This window comes from Streptopelia decaocto, assembly GCF_964273445.1.
Source record: "Streptopelia decaocto genome assembly, chromosome: 10".
NCBI lineage: Eukaryota > Metazoa > Chordata > Aves > Columbiformes > Columbidae > Streptopelia > Streptopelia decaocto.
The window spans coordinates 7,824,779-7,843,643 of NC_138665.1; the positions used below are offsets into that span (position 1 = coordinate 7,824,779).

Here is an 18,865-nt window from a genome sequence, read left to right on the forward strand (position 1 = left end):
AGAGGAATTAATGCTCCAAGCATAGTTCACAATTCCTTGAAGTGTTTTTGAGTACGGACTCCTGAAATTAGTGCAAAATTTTAAAAAGCCAGGTAATGGATTACTCGCAGAGAAGCAGCCACCCATAGTTAAATACACAACCAGGCGTTAGTGAAAGCATATCATACATTCTGCAACAACGTTTCACTGGTTAAGGTCGATTTGTTTTACGCCTTATACCAAACCCCCACCTTTTTTTTCTAAAGCATGCTTACTCAGTTAATTTGTTAATATTGGAAACAACCAGAGCACCTTCCTTATAAGGCCATTTATTATTGTTTTATTAATATATAACTCATTCTGGAGTCAGAATTTTTTTTTTATTATTTTATAAATATTGTCTTTAACTATATAAATATGTTCATTTTGAGAACATGATGTCTATAGCACATATATATAGAACATTATGTCTAATTTTTCTAAATTAACCATTTCCATCAACAAATACTGCTGTATTTGTTTCAGGCATTGAACAGCCTTATGAAGACATGCTTTCATCTAACAGCAGCTTACGTAGGGTTACCAATATTCATTGCAGTTATTGCAATCTCTATGAAGACATGTAACCCAAAATTTCTATTTTCTGTAATTAAACAACTACTATGAGGTATGAAAAGTGTAATGGAATATTTCATTTGTAGGAAATTTGGATTCATTTTAGTCCAGTCAGGAGGGAAGAAAGTTGACCAAGTGCTGTGAAATATGGGGAAGAAAGGTTCTTTCTTTTTTGTTGTTGTTTTCTTTCTTTTTCTGGTTTTGTTGTTGTCCTTTTGGGTCTGGATTTTTGTTTTTATTTTGAGATACAAGAAGACTATTTGTTTTAGAGAAAGTACCCCTAGATAAGCTGCATGACCCTTTGAATAACTCTGGAGGTTTGTTTGTTTGTTTGTGTTCTTGAGGGGAGGGGAATTGGGTTTGGGTTTTCTTCTTGCTTAGAAGTCTTACATTTGTGGACAGAAACACATTCCCTACAAGGATATGTTAACAGCCTTAACAAGGCAAGAATTTCATCTCATTTTTTCTTATTAGAATAGTTTCCAGTTTTTGAAACTAAAATTAGGGCATAGCCTATTGAAAAGGCCAAAGATGGCATAATACCTGAAAGGCAGTATCCAAAATTAGTCAATACACATCAAATGCAGGTTAACTGTTCACTTACATTCAAGTGCCCATTCAGCAGTAACAAAAAAAGAAAAGAAAAAAAAATCCATTTAAGATCAATTTCACCACACTATGATCTGTTTCAAGTGTACCTTATTAACAACTAATTTGTTTAATCAGATTGCAATGGTCCGGTCACTTTAACCAATCTTCTACATGATTACTAGGTACAATTTCTTAATTTCAGATAAGTAAGTGATGATTAAATAAGTGGCCTGGGTGGCTTAACTATTATATATAGAAAATAAAAGTTTGCAACTTTAATGAAGTCAATTTTGATATAAGTTTCTGTAAAGTCCTTTGCAACAGGTTTCAAAGTATTCAGAATTATAAAGTTAGTGACACTGAATACAAGCTCATTGTTTGACATCACTACACCCTTATTACCCAAAATGGTTCCACTTGAATCATGTGGCAACTAACTTTGAAGAACCACTGTGGATCCTTTACTGTTGAAAAGAAGGTCAAGAGAAACAACACTTGAACTATGGAATAACAGCTTCAATATATCCACAGCATTACTGAAGTATTTACAATGTGATTATAAGAAGCTTCTCCAAATATTTATTAGTCTTCCTCTATTGAGGTTGCAAATGAAAATCTTTAGGAATAGTGACTCAAATTTTCTGAAATCTAATGCTTTATATCCTTATAAGAACATGTTACATTGTCCACAACATTTGAAATAAAATAGCATGCAGCGTGGAGTTACCATTGCAAATTAAGATGTGACAAAGACCTTACCACATCATCTGCCAAAGTTTTTATTTGAATATTCTATTAAAAAGAAACACACACATACACATAAATCAAAGAAAAAAAGACAGTGTTACCTACTGTTTCAGAATTAAGTAGTCTATATACCACATATTCTAACATTAAAAAGCACTTAAAATTGCAGTAACTGTCCTAACGAAACTGCAGCCACATGAACATGGAATCTTTTGCATGTGACAAAGCAGGTTTGCAACCCATTTTACCTTCTCTTTTGACTATTTAACTCATGAACCTGGAATCTGTATAGCTTTAGAACCCCCACTTTTTCACAAAAAATGCAGTAAGATCTCTTAGAAAGCTTTCCAAAACAAATGTGGACTATTGGACCCCAAAGCCAGTCAGCAGATAGTTACATGACACTCTTAGTTTTGACAGTTTTTGAGACTCAGAGAGTTGAGGAGAATTTCATCCTGTGTCCCAGCTTCTTGAGCCTTCTGCCAGCTTCTCCTTAACACTGAGTAGTGTAAAATGACCGAGGAACCGGTTAAAGCCAGTATCCTGACGATGCACAAACGAGTCACTACTACCTCTCCCTCCCTAGTACCTTCTCACTTGTTCCTTAACAGCAATAAAATCCTGCTGACAAATATCACCAACTTTACATTTTTAGTCATGGCCAAAAAAGCAACCTATATTACATATAAATATCAATAATCTTGTCAAGGAAGCAGTCAGTTAATAAATATTGCTCATTTTACATCAAGCAGTCATGAATGGTAATGAAGGTCTAAAACTTCAGAGAGACAGGCAGGAAATCTGCAATAAAAATAACTGCTGTATATGAAAAACTGTGGTAGTTGCTCCATAATGAGACAGTCCCACAAGTCACTGGTTAGGAAACAGCAACCTTATGTTCTTGGACAGCAAGATTTCAGATTCCTTGGTTGTGCTCTCACCAGCTGAAATGATCAAGGTGCCTCAAGACAATATTCTGTACCACTGTTAACAGATGTTGACACCACCTTCCTACCATATCTCAAATCTCTTCCTTACAGCTCCATCTCTCCTGTCTTTTCATTACCTGAACTTAGTATGGAGACAGAAGAGGAGGTAATACTGTAATCTTGAAATCAAAAAAAGACCTTTGATTTTTAATGTAGGTTTTTGAGCAAGGAGTTCAAATGAAGTAAAGCCTAACTATGACTTCAACCCAGAGACAGCAATGTAACCAAGAAGTTCTAACACTCTGCATCTGTTTTAGCAGACATTTGTACTAGAAATATTTATTTTACCCTTTTTATTTAAGTACTGTCGATATTTTCCAGAACCTGGAACAGGATAATCTACTCCATCTCTATATTTATATTGCATGTGTCACTCAAACTCTTCTGGACAAAACACAGAACATTAAAGCAAGATACCACACAGCATTTTTCCAGGCATCTCAAGCTCACTTCCTAGATCTGCTTATAGTGCATAAACTCCACTGCTGCCAGTAACTACTTGAGATAAGCAACACATTTAACAGGTAGAACAAGTAGCTGAAGGCAAAGGCAAGGTAGTTATGTACCTGCAGATTCTCATCAACACACAGTTTGACAGTCTCTTATACTGACAAAGACATCATGCTTCCAGTCTGATTTAAGAACATAAACCACAAGTAGTTTACCTCCCCAGAAGGAAGTTTAATGCTAGAGGTCTGTCTACAAAAACTGCAATATCTTATTCTTTCAGCCATCTGTAAGACAGCCAGAGCATCACAAGATGAAAAGAAATCAAGTCTTTCCTAGCTTGTTAAAGACACTAACTCCCTAATTATAGAAACGGCCCAAAAGCAAAGGTTTTGCAAGAATCTCCATTATAAAACATTTGCAGATAAGGGATATCAAATTAATATTTATATATATATAAACACATAATGTAAAACAGCAGCGTATCATCTCTCCCTGGTTTTAATATCACCACAAACCATGGAACATCCTCAACCCCTCTATTAAAGAACTATTTCCTACTGTTTTACTTAGTTGTTCACTTAGAAGATTTAAGTGACAGAGCTTCTCCCTTTCAAACACAATCTTTCCAGTCCATCAATAGCTGAAAGTATCACTTTCTATTTAGTCCTCTTTACTGTAAGTATCCTACTACTTGCTTAAGTACTGACAGATCATGACAATAAGGCACACAAGAATCACAGCATCAATGCAACTTCATCGCATTTTCATCTTAAAACAGTCCCAGCCATGTTAATACTCAGAGTAACTGAAACCTTGCACAACAACGATCAGCTGGATAACTTCTAAACTTAACAGCAATTTTCACTCCAGAGCACACTGCTCAGGCAAATCACGGGGTGCTACAATACCCCTTCTGCACAAAGGCTACAACTTCAGATAATAGCGCCAATCACTACTAGTTATCCTAGTTTTCCAAGAGTAACAAACAGAAATGTGACCTTAACTTTCTTGTTTTTAAACTAAGGTAATATGATTGTTTTCCAAAATTTACCTGGACTATAATACCCACAAACAACTTTGCAAAACTTGGCTCAAGGCAAAGTGATTTTTAACTGGCTACAAATAGATTTTAACAAAACTAGGGAGGGAATAACTTCCCATATAAGTACCTGAACCGAGGAAGTTTAAAGGGACAAAACACAAAACTGGTTAATAGCTAAGGTACAAAAAGTTGTGTGCAACTTAATTCTATGCCTTAGAGCCACAAAATAGAATTCATTCCAACAACCTATGTTCTTCAGTACAGAGGATGAGTAACACTCCTATTAAACAATTTAACCATCTGTTAACATATTCAATTTTGTAATTAAATGTAAAAAGGTGCCTAGGAAATTGTGAAAAGATAACAGGGTCACATTAGCTGACGTGCAGAAACTAGAACTACACACTCATTTACGACTTTCAAGATCTTTATCCACAAAGTATACCTGGCATTACTAAGAAAATTAGTGAAAATACAATTCATAAAGTGTATGCTTTACAGTAATTTTTTTGCACTTCAAGAAATATTTATCATGCTTTCAAAAAAGAACTTGAAATTACTGTTGTAGTCTACATGGTATATCAAAGATACTCAAAGTTAGCAGCACTAATAGTTTTGTCACTATCGTTGCACATTTATGTTTAGTTTACGTGACACCACATGGAAAATTCTTGTTTGCTTTGCAGCTATTCATTTCACAAATTCCTTAAATATGCATTATTTAAATTGTTAAACTAAGGCTTAATCTATAACCTGACCATGAAGGTAAACATGCCCTGTGGCACTACAATGTGACACCAAGGATCATGTGGACACCTCACACCAGATTGCCACAGGGAAGCTGGAAAGTTGTTCATGTTGACAGCCCAGAGTCGGTGCTGTTAGACCCCAGAAAACTGCCTCTTTTTCTCCAGTTACTTGACATGCTTCCCCAGCAGACTGACCATCCAAAAATGAGCAATACTAGGACAAGAAGTCAGACAACGCCTCATGCTAAATAAAGCAAGAGGGTCATCCAAGCTGGTAATCATTAACAGCAGAGGGCACCAATTCTTTAATCACAGTGCTAGGAAACAAAATGCCTCAGCACTGGTCCCAAACAGGAGGGAGAGGAAAAGAGACCAGGGACACCTTAATCCTATTGGACACACTGTCTTTCTGCTTTTCAGTACGGATAAATTGTCTCTCTTCAGGATGCTCTACAGCTTTTAAATTCCGTACCTAAAACTACCAAGCAACAGTTCGCTAGTTACAACTTTTACAAACCAGACTTTTGAAAGAGACAAGTCTTTATTCCATTCACAAATTTCACAACAAACAAGTATTGCAACACTGCTTTTATTAAGTGCACACTAGCTTACTAGCCTTAATATACAGGTCTAATGTCCTAAGAGATATTTAACTAATCAAGATCTTTACGGAGGTTAAGAAACATGGCAAATCCTGACCTTACAACAAAGATTTAAACCTTTTTATTTTAGTTTGAAGCCTACATTTTTATTCAGAAATTCTACCCACTGGTTTTCATACTTATTTTAGAAGTGCTTGTGGCATTGCATAATCATTAACCAGCAGAGGGTTTTATAGGACACAACTTAAACAAAAAAAAAAAAACACACCACACAACACACAAAGCCAACAACCAAAAACCTCAAACCACAACTCATACAAACAAACAGGTATAAAACTCCATGGCTACATGGCTACAGCAAGAAAAGGTGTAATTAAGAATCTTCCACTTCAAGGATTCTGGGCAGTCTGGCAAATCTCTATAAAACAAGTGTAGCAACAGAAATTGATACAAAGTTTTTCCATAGGAACTACAGGTACCTCCGGGGAGACCTCAAATGTTACAGGCAGCATCTCAATTGCACTAGAACAGTTAAATATTTGCATAAAGAAAATAAAAGAAGGAAGCCATATTTGATAATATGAATATAGAACATCAGACTGCACCAATTGTCAGCAGTATAAATGGGGAAAATAAGTAAGGGAACTCTAATTCTTCATGTACTTGAATAATAGGGCTAAGCATATGCACTGTTGCTATATGCATTTTATTGGGGGCCATATGAAGACTAGCATTGCATTTATTTGGGGTTTAAATAACTTCACTTTCAAATCTATAATCTTGGTAATGGATACACTACTGGCCTTTCTTGAAGAACATTGTGATTTAAAAAATAGTATTCAGATAGCTGAGTGCCAATTACATTTCATGCTTTGCTTGATAAGAAAGCTTATTTCAAAAGCTGCACCCCCTAAGCTTCCTTTAGTAAAATGTTAGTAGATGACAAGTGCATTGGCATAATTTCAAAAATCCTTTGATATACCCATGTAGGTTTCTGTACACATATTTGGTGCCTGTAAAGAGTGCCAGATATACTTTATTAGACAAGAAGCTCTCTGTCCAAGTGGTTGCTGTTGTGCAGGCAACGGGCAGAATTGTTTATCAGTACCAACATATCCTGTTTACTGCAACTATACCAAACAAATTGGTTGGTTTGGAAGAAAATTACAAAGTGTTTTTTCCTAGGAAGACAGACAGAGATCACTTGCTAAACTGGTCACTTGAAAAGTTATTGGATCAACTTCTGGGACTTCATTAAAAATGAACACAGAACAGCTCCTAGTGCAGTAAATGGGTGGTTTAGATGCTTATAGTACTGGTTGCTTTTCTGTCAAGTTTGCTTGTCGGTACCATATTCAGCTTCTGCTGCTTGTTTTTCAAAAATGCAATTGTTTGGCTTCTGAGCTTTGAGTTTTTGGGAACATGGCTATTGCATTTTTGGTATATTATTGTGTAGTGCTTTTGAAACATTCTGGAACATTTAAACTGGAAAAAACTATGTCAAAACAATTCTTGACATACAAAGTGCGGACTATATCTCAATTTTACACTTTGATATAAGCAGTGGATTTGAGCTCTTAGCTTTCAATGTAGTAGGGGAACAAAGCCAGTTTTGATAGACGGCAATACTTGATGTGCATCAAATTGCTGTTCATCTTCCTTTCTTGTTCCAGGCTCTCCTGAGTGCAAGTGGCTGATCTTTTTCATTTAGATACATTGTGGAGCTGCTCAGAGTGAAAGCTATTATAAAGCTACAGAGTTTGGTCAATTAAGAGTAGTGAGAATCGGCTCCTTTTATACCTCACTTCCTAAAGAAAGACACCTTTTTATTGTGACAAGGTTCATCTTCACTCTTACTGAAGTGCAGTCTTAGTTTGTTTTTACACTTTTATCGATATGTAGGCCTTTTAACTACAATTATGTGCTTTGATTCTGGGATTAATCTTTTGCTGAAACCTAGGTTTTTCTTTCAGGATGAGCAATGACCAGTTAACTCAACAGTGAGAGAGTTCTTTTGAAATCATTCTGAAAACTAAAGCAGAAACTGCTTTGAGAAAGCTCTTCAGTACTTTTACACATTTTTTTTCCATTCCTACTTACTTGCTTCCTATTTCACAGTACATGTCAGTACAGCCTGATACCCCTGCACAAGTGACAGGCTCAGTTTCTATGTACTTCCTGTCATATGCAGGGATAGTTCAGGGAAGATTCTTAACTGAGTATGCTGTTGGTTTCATTGAACAACTCTTGCTCTTGTACAAGTAAACACTGAATATAAGCATCCCAGTCCAATTGATTTTTCCTCTGATATCATTTGAGGAGAGGATAAAGCTGGTAGAATGGATTTGTTGGAGAGAACTCGTACACTTAAGAACTAAGCAGAAGACCCACAGCAAGTCACAAAAGTTGACAGAAAGTGAAGAGCCTCATTGGATACCAGGCAGCTCCTTGAAAATGGCGTATTTTACTTTTCATGGACTTAGAGGAAGAGACGACGTGTATTTGCTTTGTTTGGGTTGTGTTTTAAATAGTAAGAAAACCTCGACGAAATCCAACCAACCAAAACACAGCCCACAAAGGAACTGGCAGTGGTAGGGATGCAGTGAGCCAAAGAAGCATGAATTACTTGTTAACATTATTCATTTTGTCTGTACCCAGCAGTTTTAGAACATATGGTCACAGGGATCATGTCAACAACAACTTAGAATACTGTTGTTTGTCTTCCAAGACACAGACTTAACCAGCAAGGAGCAAATATTTGATCAGAGCAATATTTGAAACCTATATTTTTTAAAAAGTTCATAGTAAAGTTGCTTTTTTACTCCCTTAATAATAAACTATGTGATACAAAGATGCAGAAAAAATAGCAATGCTGCTGCCATAGCAAGGAACTTTGAAGAACAGAAATTCTAGGTTGAGTAATTTCAGTGAGCATGGACCATAGTCAAGGCATATGAGGTTAAACTGAATTTATAACTGTTGTGATACACACAAGGGCTTTCTGTTCTGTTTCCTACTCTTTCCTGTTTATAACAGCTTTGTGAGAAGATTATTTGTCCTTCATGGAAGTAGGAAATGAAGCAGCATGTGAGTAGAGAGGAATAATGCTGTACATAATAATGGGGAAACCAATAGTATCATCTGACTTCAGTACAAGTGAGGTTCCCTGTTAAGAAGTTACAGGAATTAAGGAAGATTACAAATGCTTATGATGGGTTACAGAGAATCTGTTATCTTCTCCTAGAGGAGAAAGTAAGTGAAAATGATGGTTTATCATAATATTCAAGTGTGGTGTGTGCCTAAGTTACCCATGAACATCTACACAAGTTTTATAAATGTTTTCCCATAAATGCATGAAACAATTGTTTTTAAATATAAAACGTTAACTGACGGGATTACTGCTTATCTTATAAATCATTCAGGAATTAGTAAATTCAGAATACTGTAAAGTGACCTAACGGATTTAGGAAGCCTATCTTAGCCCCCCAAGCTTTGCCTGAAGTTCAAATGTGAACGCCTATTTGTAAGATATGAAAATTAAAGTTGTATATCTGGTTTACAGATGGAAATTTTATCAAAGTCTACTGCTGTAACCTTTACGTTTCTAGTTTGGGAATGCTTCCACCAAGCTGTAAATAAACTGCAGAATGAAAATGAAATTGCACTGCTGGAAGACAGTAGACCAGTAGAGAATGGAGGGCTGTAAAGGTTAGAGAGGCTGCAGCAGACATTGCCTGGTACATTTCTAGCTCAGTCAAGAAACTGTGTGCTAAATGAAAAAGAGTTTCCTCATCTCACTTTTTTCTGTTGATGAGAATAAAGCAGAGGGAAATCCAGTTGACATAGAGTAGAAAGGAAGAACTGAAGCAGTTGTAGTAAAGTGGGTTGCCTGAGAGCAACAGTTCTTGCTGCCCCATTATTTAATATAACAAAACAAACAAAAAAGAATCTGGTTTTATGGGAATTAAGACTGGTAGCAGTACCAGAAATAAAGCACTGTATTGATACAAAAGTTGGGATTAAAATTGGTTATTTCATTGTTGAACGTTTTGTTGCAAATTCTGTCTCAAGTCTGGTTATAAACTAACTTCTACTACTCTATCACATTTATTAGTTCACTCAGTCTGTGGCTAAAGCTTTTCCAAGACAAGACTTAAAACTACTATGAAAACAGCTCTTACTGCATTCAAATTTTACTTTGGTATATACAAAATTAGACAGAAAGCCTGCCATACTTTAGGCTGAAGTATCTCTGTTTTGAGCTCATGTGCTAACTTTTGAACTTGGCAAGCCAACATGGGTTTACCTTTTGCATTTCAGATGTGTATTTAAACCTCTTGTTTTTAAGGTACCCTCTAAATGTGGCCGCCACAAAAATTAAAATGTATATGGCATCAGCATATATGCTTAGCTTGATATGCTGTTGCCTTTTTCCTTCTTTATGCAAATACTTACCTCTTCTAATGCAACTGCAACACTGCATGTAACCATCTCAGCTATTAATAACTGTCAAGTTCTCATCTGTTTATGCACTCACACAATTACAAATGCAAACATGCAGCACAGATCCATTACAAAGCCACAGTATTTTAGAAGTTACTCCAATTTTATAAGTAAAAAATAATTCACAGCAGGAGACTATGAAGAACCAAAAATGTAACAAGAAAACAGGCAACACCATACAAGAACTAACTACTTGAATCTGTTGTTAATAGCCTAGAATCTAATGAATCTCATGTTGGCTTAGTATTGAGACCAACGTGAATTTATACAGAGCCACTTGTAAACACAACATAACTAACTAGTTGTTTACAAAAAGCTGTAGTCAAGAACATTTAAGGTCTGTTATTATTTCCTATTATCTTCACACCTAGATATGCATTATGGTGCAGTTTTGTTGATGTCATCTCATACAGGACTAAGTCATTGATGTTTCACTAGCTAAACTCTGAACAAAGAAACAGGAGAGAATAGGCCTGTGTACCTTCAAGCCAACCTGTATCCACCAGTACTTTTACTGCAGTTTCCTTGGCCTACATAATCTAAAATTACAATTGCTGCTTTACTGGCTGTACAGCTACAGTCCTGTAGCTCCCAGTATTGGGATGCTACAGTGCTATTCCCTGACTGCCTCTAACTTAGCTTCTTTTATTCAGAAATGTGTTCTAAACTACTCTGCAGCACTCCTCTGAAAGTTTCACATTCCTCAAGCGAGTTCTCCTTTACTTCTCACATAAAGACGTAAACTAAATATGGTTTGGTTTTATTATAAGGACATAACTTAATACTTCCACTACAATTAGGAGAGCAGTAAGAGTATGTTTCTTAAAAAAAAAATAAAAAAAAAAAAAATAGAGATATATATACTCACATACACAAAAATCACTGAGGAATAGAAGGCAGGATTTTTTCCAATTACATTTGTTTTATTCTGTTAGTGACTTTACATTTATATTTTATGCTTTCAAAACAAGTATAAATACATAGAACTGTTATGAAGTACAAATGGAAAATATTTTTTAGTAATAAAAACATTTTTCCATCTTCTATGTCCTCCATATCTGATAATACTATGCAAAGAACACTTGCAAGCAGGAAACATGCATCACACATTCAGCACACCTGGTACATTCTCCAGTATCATATTGTCTCCAGTGATTTACTCTGATCACTACAAGGACCAAGAAGAAAACCTTATAAGAAAGCCACCTGCCACAAGCATCTATCTCAAACTTCTTCTCCCACTCTTCCCAAAACAGTCTGAAATTAATACAAAACCACAGTTTCCTGTTTATACAGGAAGAGCACGAATCTATTAGAAACTCTTAATAACATTTCTGGTTTATAACAGAGAAGGTGTGGTGATATTACAGTATGTACTACACCTTAAGACCAAATATTACCACACCTAGGTGGACCGAATACCTTCAGCGGCTGTATCAAACTACCCATTTTCTATGTGTTGGCTTCTTCCAGAATTGAACTTCCAAGGTAATTCTCAATTTCTATAAATCAGATGAGTTTATGGTTTATATCACAACATAGGTTACAATATCATTTAAGTGCCATAGCAGATCCTCTTCAGATCTGCCCATGCGGATACAACGTGCTGCTTTCACACCATGCCCAATTAAACACCTATCATGAGAAGATGGCGGAAAAATCAGACAATCATAATTTATTACTAGTGCATGAACATTAAACAAACCAATAGAAAAGGAGGAATTCTAGTGCACCATAACACCAGTCGTACTAATTCTAGCAAATAATCAAAAAAGAACACATAATAAAAAGGAGGGCATTTGCCTGGTTCAGTTTCATGGTCTTGTCTGTCCCAATGCCACACAACAACTTAAGTCAGTAGAGCATTCAGGTAGGTATGGAGACTGCTTAGCCCACACTGCTGCCTCAAAAAATGTTCATTGTCATGAATACACTTATTTAATAGTTAACAAGTGAAATGTATTTGCTTTGCAGACTGTGTTATTACCACTTTTGTCAAGTAAGATTCCACTTATCTACCTATCAGGAAGTTATGCTTGAAAGTGGGAAAACTAGAGGTGCTCGCTCCACCAATAATGTAGGAAAAAGCTACTTGATTCACAAGATTTTACATTAAAGATCGGTTTGATACAAAAATAACATGCAAGTTTAAGACACATTAGCTTTGTGTACCTGCAACTTCATAAACTGCTACACAAATACTAAACACTTTCAACTGTTAATCTTCTATCAAAATTACATGCTCTACTACCATAACCCTCTAAAATGAAAAACTTATTTCCTCCAAAATAAAGTTACTAAATTATTTAAAAATATACTGAATGTAAAGAATGACCACAATAGACAAAGTTGTAAGGAACTGCATAAAAACATTTATTTTTGTGATTTCCTAACTTCTTGTGGTTTTAAGGTTGAACAAGTAAACTGATGAATAACCAACCGAAATTGTCAGTTGCTTCAGCAGCAACTGCCATCTCTTGTTCTACTTTACCTCTAAATTTAGACAGGGATGAAAAGAATTAGAGGAAAGTTTTTAGGCATTATTGCTTACCCCTAAAGAACTGCAACTGACGCAGAACAGGTTAAGTCATCTGGTAACCCACTCAACAATCAGCTATTTATAATACAAAAAACAAAGTTCATCCTCAATAACTTGGATATTCACTACCACAGTGCTTAAAATATCAGAAAACATCACTTCTATTTGATAGGAACACTTGCAGGTCTCACTGTAATTGTCTTTCACATAGCCTGGGTGGAATCTGCTTTGTTTGCAAAGCTTCCTGTGCTCCACAGAACAGCTCTACAGTTTTGTCTTACAAGCTGTAGTTCAGGAAGTTTAATTACCGCAAACAGATAGGCTTATCACTGTATCTATCACCTCATTTAAACAGTGCCAATATCAATGCACATTAAAAGCTAAGGCATTTACCTAAACACAGCACCAAGCATGCCCTGCACTACCATATTAGAAGTAGTGCCTAATCAGTATAGTTTTCAGCAACAGAACCAGATCTTCCCAAGACATCAATTTTACTTTGTTAACTGTTGCACCCTAACTAACTTCACTTGCTGCAATATCTTGACTTTGACCCAGTAAGATCAAGAGTCTTCTGAAACACAAAAATTCAGATCAACTTTTTCCTCAGGCATCCACTTGAAGTAAGATTCCTTTGCAAGCACACACTGACTTTACTCAAGAGACACAATGATCTCAAATGCAATACATTTTACTCAGATGCCAAAAACCTCTGCTCAACCTGACTCATCATTCATATATGCAGTATACAAACATCTAAACAAGTCATGTGTACAAAGCACACTATGTCTCCACAGGAGAATGACATTAAACAATCTTAGGAGTGAAAGGTGATGGTGTGACGTAGGTCCTGTAGCACATAACCTGTCCGAGAGTGACTAATACACAAATTTAAAGCACTCGTCAACTCCTGGACTGATCTGGGTGGAGCAATATAGCTGTGAAACCATAGCTGTGAACCTCCCAAGCACACTCAGTTTACTTCTGTTTTAAAAGTCATTGATAGAAGCTTTTATCCACTGTTTGGTGCCAGTTTATGGCACATTAGTCAGAATGTTGAGTTCACAGCTTTTGATTTATCTCAAAGCTCATGGGATTTAAAAGACTAGACTACTAAGCATAAACAACTTCTGCTTTTAAAACAAAGTATGAGTTGCTCCTTGTTGGATGAATCACAAAATCCCCTTGCTCTCCAACTAAATAAACTCTCTCTTACCCCCAATAATGTGTTTTTCATGTTATACAAGACCTTTCTCTTAATCTGCTTTTAAAGACAGCATCACAGCCAGAAGACAGCCCATTTCAGAAATTTAGTGTGAAGTATCTATCACTGAACAACTACCACACAGACCTGAAGAGAATTTGGGGGTAATGGAGCATGCTTTTAGTGTGGCAGTACCCACTACACACACGGAAGTATTTCTACTCATGCTAATACCAAAATGACATGATATATTATTAATTTTAAAACATCCATAAACCTTTGGCCATATTAAGTCCTAGTTAGCCAGTGTTCCAATAGTCAGGAAGCACCACAAATATTACAAATACAAAAAAACACCTCTCTTCAAGTACCCATTCACAGAATTGCCGATATTTGAAAGAATCTCATTCCTATCTCACCTTAATCCAAACTCCTGTCAAAAAAGCAGGGGCAACACCAAATTCAAACCAGCTTGCTCAAAGCTTTGTCCAAGTTTCCAGGTCTTGAAAACCTCCAAGTACTGGGATTCCAGTGTCTTTGGTCAACCAATGCTTAAGTATCCTTAAGTTTTTTTCCCCTTATACATATCTCCTCTCCAGTGATCTCTCCTGCTCCTTTCTATGACTTCTGTCTCCCATTCTTCTCCCATGAATTTCTGTAAAAAGCCTGGCTTCAACTTCCCAGCTGAAAAGATTAAAAACTTGAGAAGACTCTGGGTTCAGTCAAACTATGATAGCTATGTCAAATCAGACCTGACACTTTCAAGGACTTACCAATTTCCTAAGTACCCAACAGAATTATATACTTCCCATGTAATAATGAAGTGTTAAGGAGAGCACACAACACCTAAATTAGGATTAACAAACACAGGAATCCCAGCAATCTCCCTGACAACCTTAATTTAGTCTGTTTCCCTTAGTACAACAAGCATACTTTTAAATAAGCAAAACAAGCACATTGCCAAACCCAGCTAGGAATGTAACTGCTCATTGCCATCTCATGCCAGCCTATTCTCAGGGCTGGCAGGAGATCAGATTATTGTTTGCCAAAACAATTTAATTTTTTTTCTGCCCGTTTCATTGTAAACATTGTAAAATAATGACAAAACCATCAGGTGTTCATTCCCACCTCCAGTCCTCGTGCCAGCAAAAAATTAGGAGAAAAAAAAATAAATCAGAGCTCTTTCAGCCATTGCAACGTGTCAAGGTGCTCATAAGACAAACATTAGATTTTAGAAATATACTCCAGTTTACACACTACTAATACAAAAACTGGAAGTCAATTCTCATTGTGTAGTTATGTTCAACAAATTATATGAAACTTCAATGACTCTCAAAATGACCTAAAGCACAACAAAATAGTTCTAATATAGGCCATCTTCAACTATTTGTGTGTGTACCTATGTGTGCATTATCTTACAGAAAAGTACTTTAAATCATCGTTTTCTAGCATAGTTTCTCTCTTGATAGCCTTAGTCTTCCTGTCAGTCAGGAGTAAATGCCATCAAGCAGGCCCATTGCCCACCTTTTACTTCCAGATAGAGAACATGAGGAAACAAAAATCTTCCACCTTCTTTTCCCAGAGTCTGTCTTCCCCCAGAATAATGACTTCAGCTTTACCAGCTCCCTGTCATCTAGAGCCATTTTTAGTCTATCATACAAAAATCATTCCCCTAGACTTCTTTCCAATGACTTGCCTAATTTCAGCTGCTATGCCAGGAACTAAAAATAAATCCTCTGTCATATGCAGTTGCACACCCTCTCCCACCAAGCCCTTGTTCAGCACTCCACTTGATGTGTGAAATAAGTTCTGGAGAAGGGACACGCTCCTCTCAGCACACTGTAGAGTTCCTTGAATTATACACAACAAACTGACAGAGTGCAGGTTGATTCATCACTGTAACTCTACCGAAACTTGATGAATTATAACTTACGAAGCTGAACCAAGAAAAATCTCCACACCAAGCTCTAAGAAACTTTGTATACTAAGTTGGTGACAACTTAACACTTGCACTAATACTGTGGCTTCCTTTACAGAAGTCCCAAATGTATCTTTAATCTTATTTGCAGAACCAATCATTTAAAATTAAAGCCAGCAAAAATTAGTAACACTATTCTCCCCTACAATGGATAAAGTCTTTCCCCAATTACAGTCCTGCTCTTCCCTTGCAAACCCATGGCAGTAATTGATAAATCTGGCTGCTCACTCGCATCGCTTCAACTTAAAATACACCCGAATCTCATCCCTTTTCCTCCTCAGAGGTAAATCCCTCATCATGTCAGTTTTATACATTTTTTGTGTACATCATTTCCAGAAAGGGGACTGGAGTTGGCGGGGACAAAACACACCCACCAAAACACACTACTTTCCCATTCAACCCATTCATTCTATCATGCCATCAGAAGCTAAGTCATCTTATCTTGGGGCAGAACTGTCTTTCAGAAGGTATCTGATTCAAGCAAGATACCACTACTCTGATCCATGTTCCTGCTGGACTGTAATCATCCACTTAAGAAACAAAAATATATGATTGCAAAGTCAAATATTAACATAATGTACTTTTTCCACTAAACAGAACAATTGAAGTCTACTCTAGTGAGTCTAGAATAACTGAAAAGAACATGCAATGGAAATAGTTCTGTTCAATCCATTTTTGAGCTCATATCACTTTTTTTTTTAATTATGCAGTTCTTTCAGAACAAAATGTTCCCTGCTAGAGCAAAATTCAAGTTTCTATCCTCAGCTACCAATAGAAGCACCTTCCTGTGTGATTTTTAAATCACTTCCCTGCAGAAATCTTCAAGCAGCCTTCCCAGCTACTTCGGCTAGGAGATAGTAAAAGTAATATAAATATAAGCAAACCTCCTTTTATATGAAGATGTTTATTTATATTTATCCTACGCAAGGAAGTATGAGTTTGTTTCCAACAACACTACAAAACAAAATAAGACATTCTATTTGTTTACCTTTTCTACGATACACACGCTCACTTCTAATACAGACACGCTTCAATTTACTCCTTATTCTGGCTTCCTGTCATTCTTCTAAACAGTTGTAACTTTCAGTAACTTTTCAATACATCATTCGTTACAAATGTAACATCTTCCACACCTGCATTAAGACTTCAGGGACATAAAAAAAAAAACCACACCATAGCTCTAAGGCTGATCAGCCAAAGGTTCTGCTGAACTACACTCTATGAAATGAACACAAGGTAGGAGCACTTACATAGTGACTTGGTTTTACTACTATCTGTAAAAACTCTTGCATAATTAAATAGTACTAGTAGTAGTCTAGTCCATAAGAAAAGTCAGGTAAGTTTTAAATCTCCACTATGTTGCTGCTCTTGAAAATCCATCAGAGAACTGAGGTAAAATGATTTGATTCAATGTTAAAACAAATAAGTGTAAGTAACACAAGCAAAAAATTAAAAATAAACAATGTCATATTAACTGTTTTTGCTGCTACTGCATTTATAAAGTGAGATACAATCCAGTGCTTTTAGGTTTGAAATGTACCTGTACTTCAAGTTATCAGGTCTGTAAGGAGAAGTATCTTTTAAATCAAAAAGCAAACTCTACAGTCTTAAGGAGGATTTGTGTTCAAAAGCTTGTCAAATCTTTCCAAAGAGACTGGACAACATCCAAGTCTTTATTTTCACATTAATTCAGAAGTGCACGTGGGAAGCACCGCGTTCGCATCATAACCACCAACATTCTGGATGCTTCAAAACAGACGCGGGGCGGGGAGGAAGGCAAACCTGTGATCTTTCACTCAAACCGTGAGCAGAACAGAGTTTCCACAGCAGGTCCTGCTCCCCGGGCGGTGTTGTTGCCGCACCTCTCCCCGCAGGGACCGCCCGAGCGACACCCGCGCGGAGAACGTGGGAATTCCCAGCTCCCGTCAGCGCCCACCCTCGGAGCGCTCCGCAGCCGGACCCTCCGCACGCCCCCCGCCAGCTGCCACCTCTTTCTTCAAAGAGCACCCAAAACCACCCACGGAAGCTCATGGGATTTTTTAAAAAAGAGCCTTTAATTGGTGAAAGCCCAGCACCCCCCAGGCCGCACGCCCCTCCGCCCCAGATTCTCTACTTGGGAAGCGACAAGACGCATCCGAGCCGCCTCCTCCTCCCCCGCCTTCCTCCTCGTCGCCAGGCCGTCCCCTGCCCCCTCCCAGCCCCACAGCTCACTCACCAGCTTGGGCTTGTTCCTGCTCTCCTCTTCCGCGGCGCGCACACTCCGCTTCGGGTTCATCCTGCGAGAACCCAGGGGCTCCTCGCCTCCGCCAGCGCCCGGAGGCGCCTGACCCTCCATCCTCCCACCGGCTCTGCGCCCCAGCACAAACGTCCGTTCTCACCGGGGCTGTATCCTCAAGGCCCCATAGGACCGACACGCAACACCGGGCGTCTCCCCGTCCCCTCCCAGCCGCGGCTGGAGCGGTTCCTGGTCCCGCTGCCCCGCCGCCTCCTCCCAATCCGCCGCCTCGCAGACGCCGCACGCACGCGCGCCGCCCGCCCGGCCTTACCGCGCATGTGCCCGCGCGGCGCGCACGCGCGGTTCGGGCACGCGGAGGCAGCGGCCGCCGCCCCAAGAGAAGGAGCGGGGAAAGGTCGGAAATGGCGGAGCGTGGGGGGTTCTAAACAGAAACGCCCGTTGGAAAGGTGAAGTGGGAAACTGGAGTGACCGGCCCTGGCTTTGGCAGCGCGGAGCCGGCCTGTAGGTGGATTTTATGCCGAGGGTTCCCGGCTGAGTCGTTCCTCACAACATTTTGCAGGGACTTTCGAGAGAGCAGGGTGGCCAGCAGTGGCCGTGGCTGTTTTTGACAAAATCCTTGTGTCCATCTGATGTGCCTTGCA

At 38.0% G+C, this 18,865-nt stretch overlaps 1 protein-coding gene across 1 annotated transcript in view; it reads right to left on the bottom strand.

The window, feature by feature from the left end:
* Positions 1-18,492, bottom strand: part of DIAPH2 (diaphanous related formin 2) — a 209,323-nt gene extending 190,831 nt beyond the window's left edge. The window contains exons 1-2 of the mRNA XM_082061623.1: positions 18,204-18,492; positions 1,945-1,977 (exon numbers count right to left, since the gene is read on the bottom strand). Of these exons, the coding sequence (XP_081917749.1) occupies positions 1,945-1,977; positions 18,204-18,323 (153 nt within the window). The 5' untranslated portion in view covers positions 18,324-18,492. The remainder of the gene's footprint in view (positions 1-1,944; positions 1,978-18,203) is intronic.
* Between the last annotated feature and the right edge of the window lie 373 nt (positions 18,493-18,865).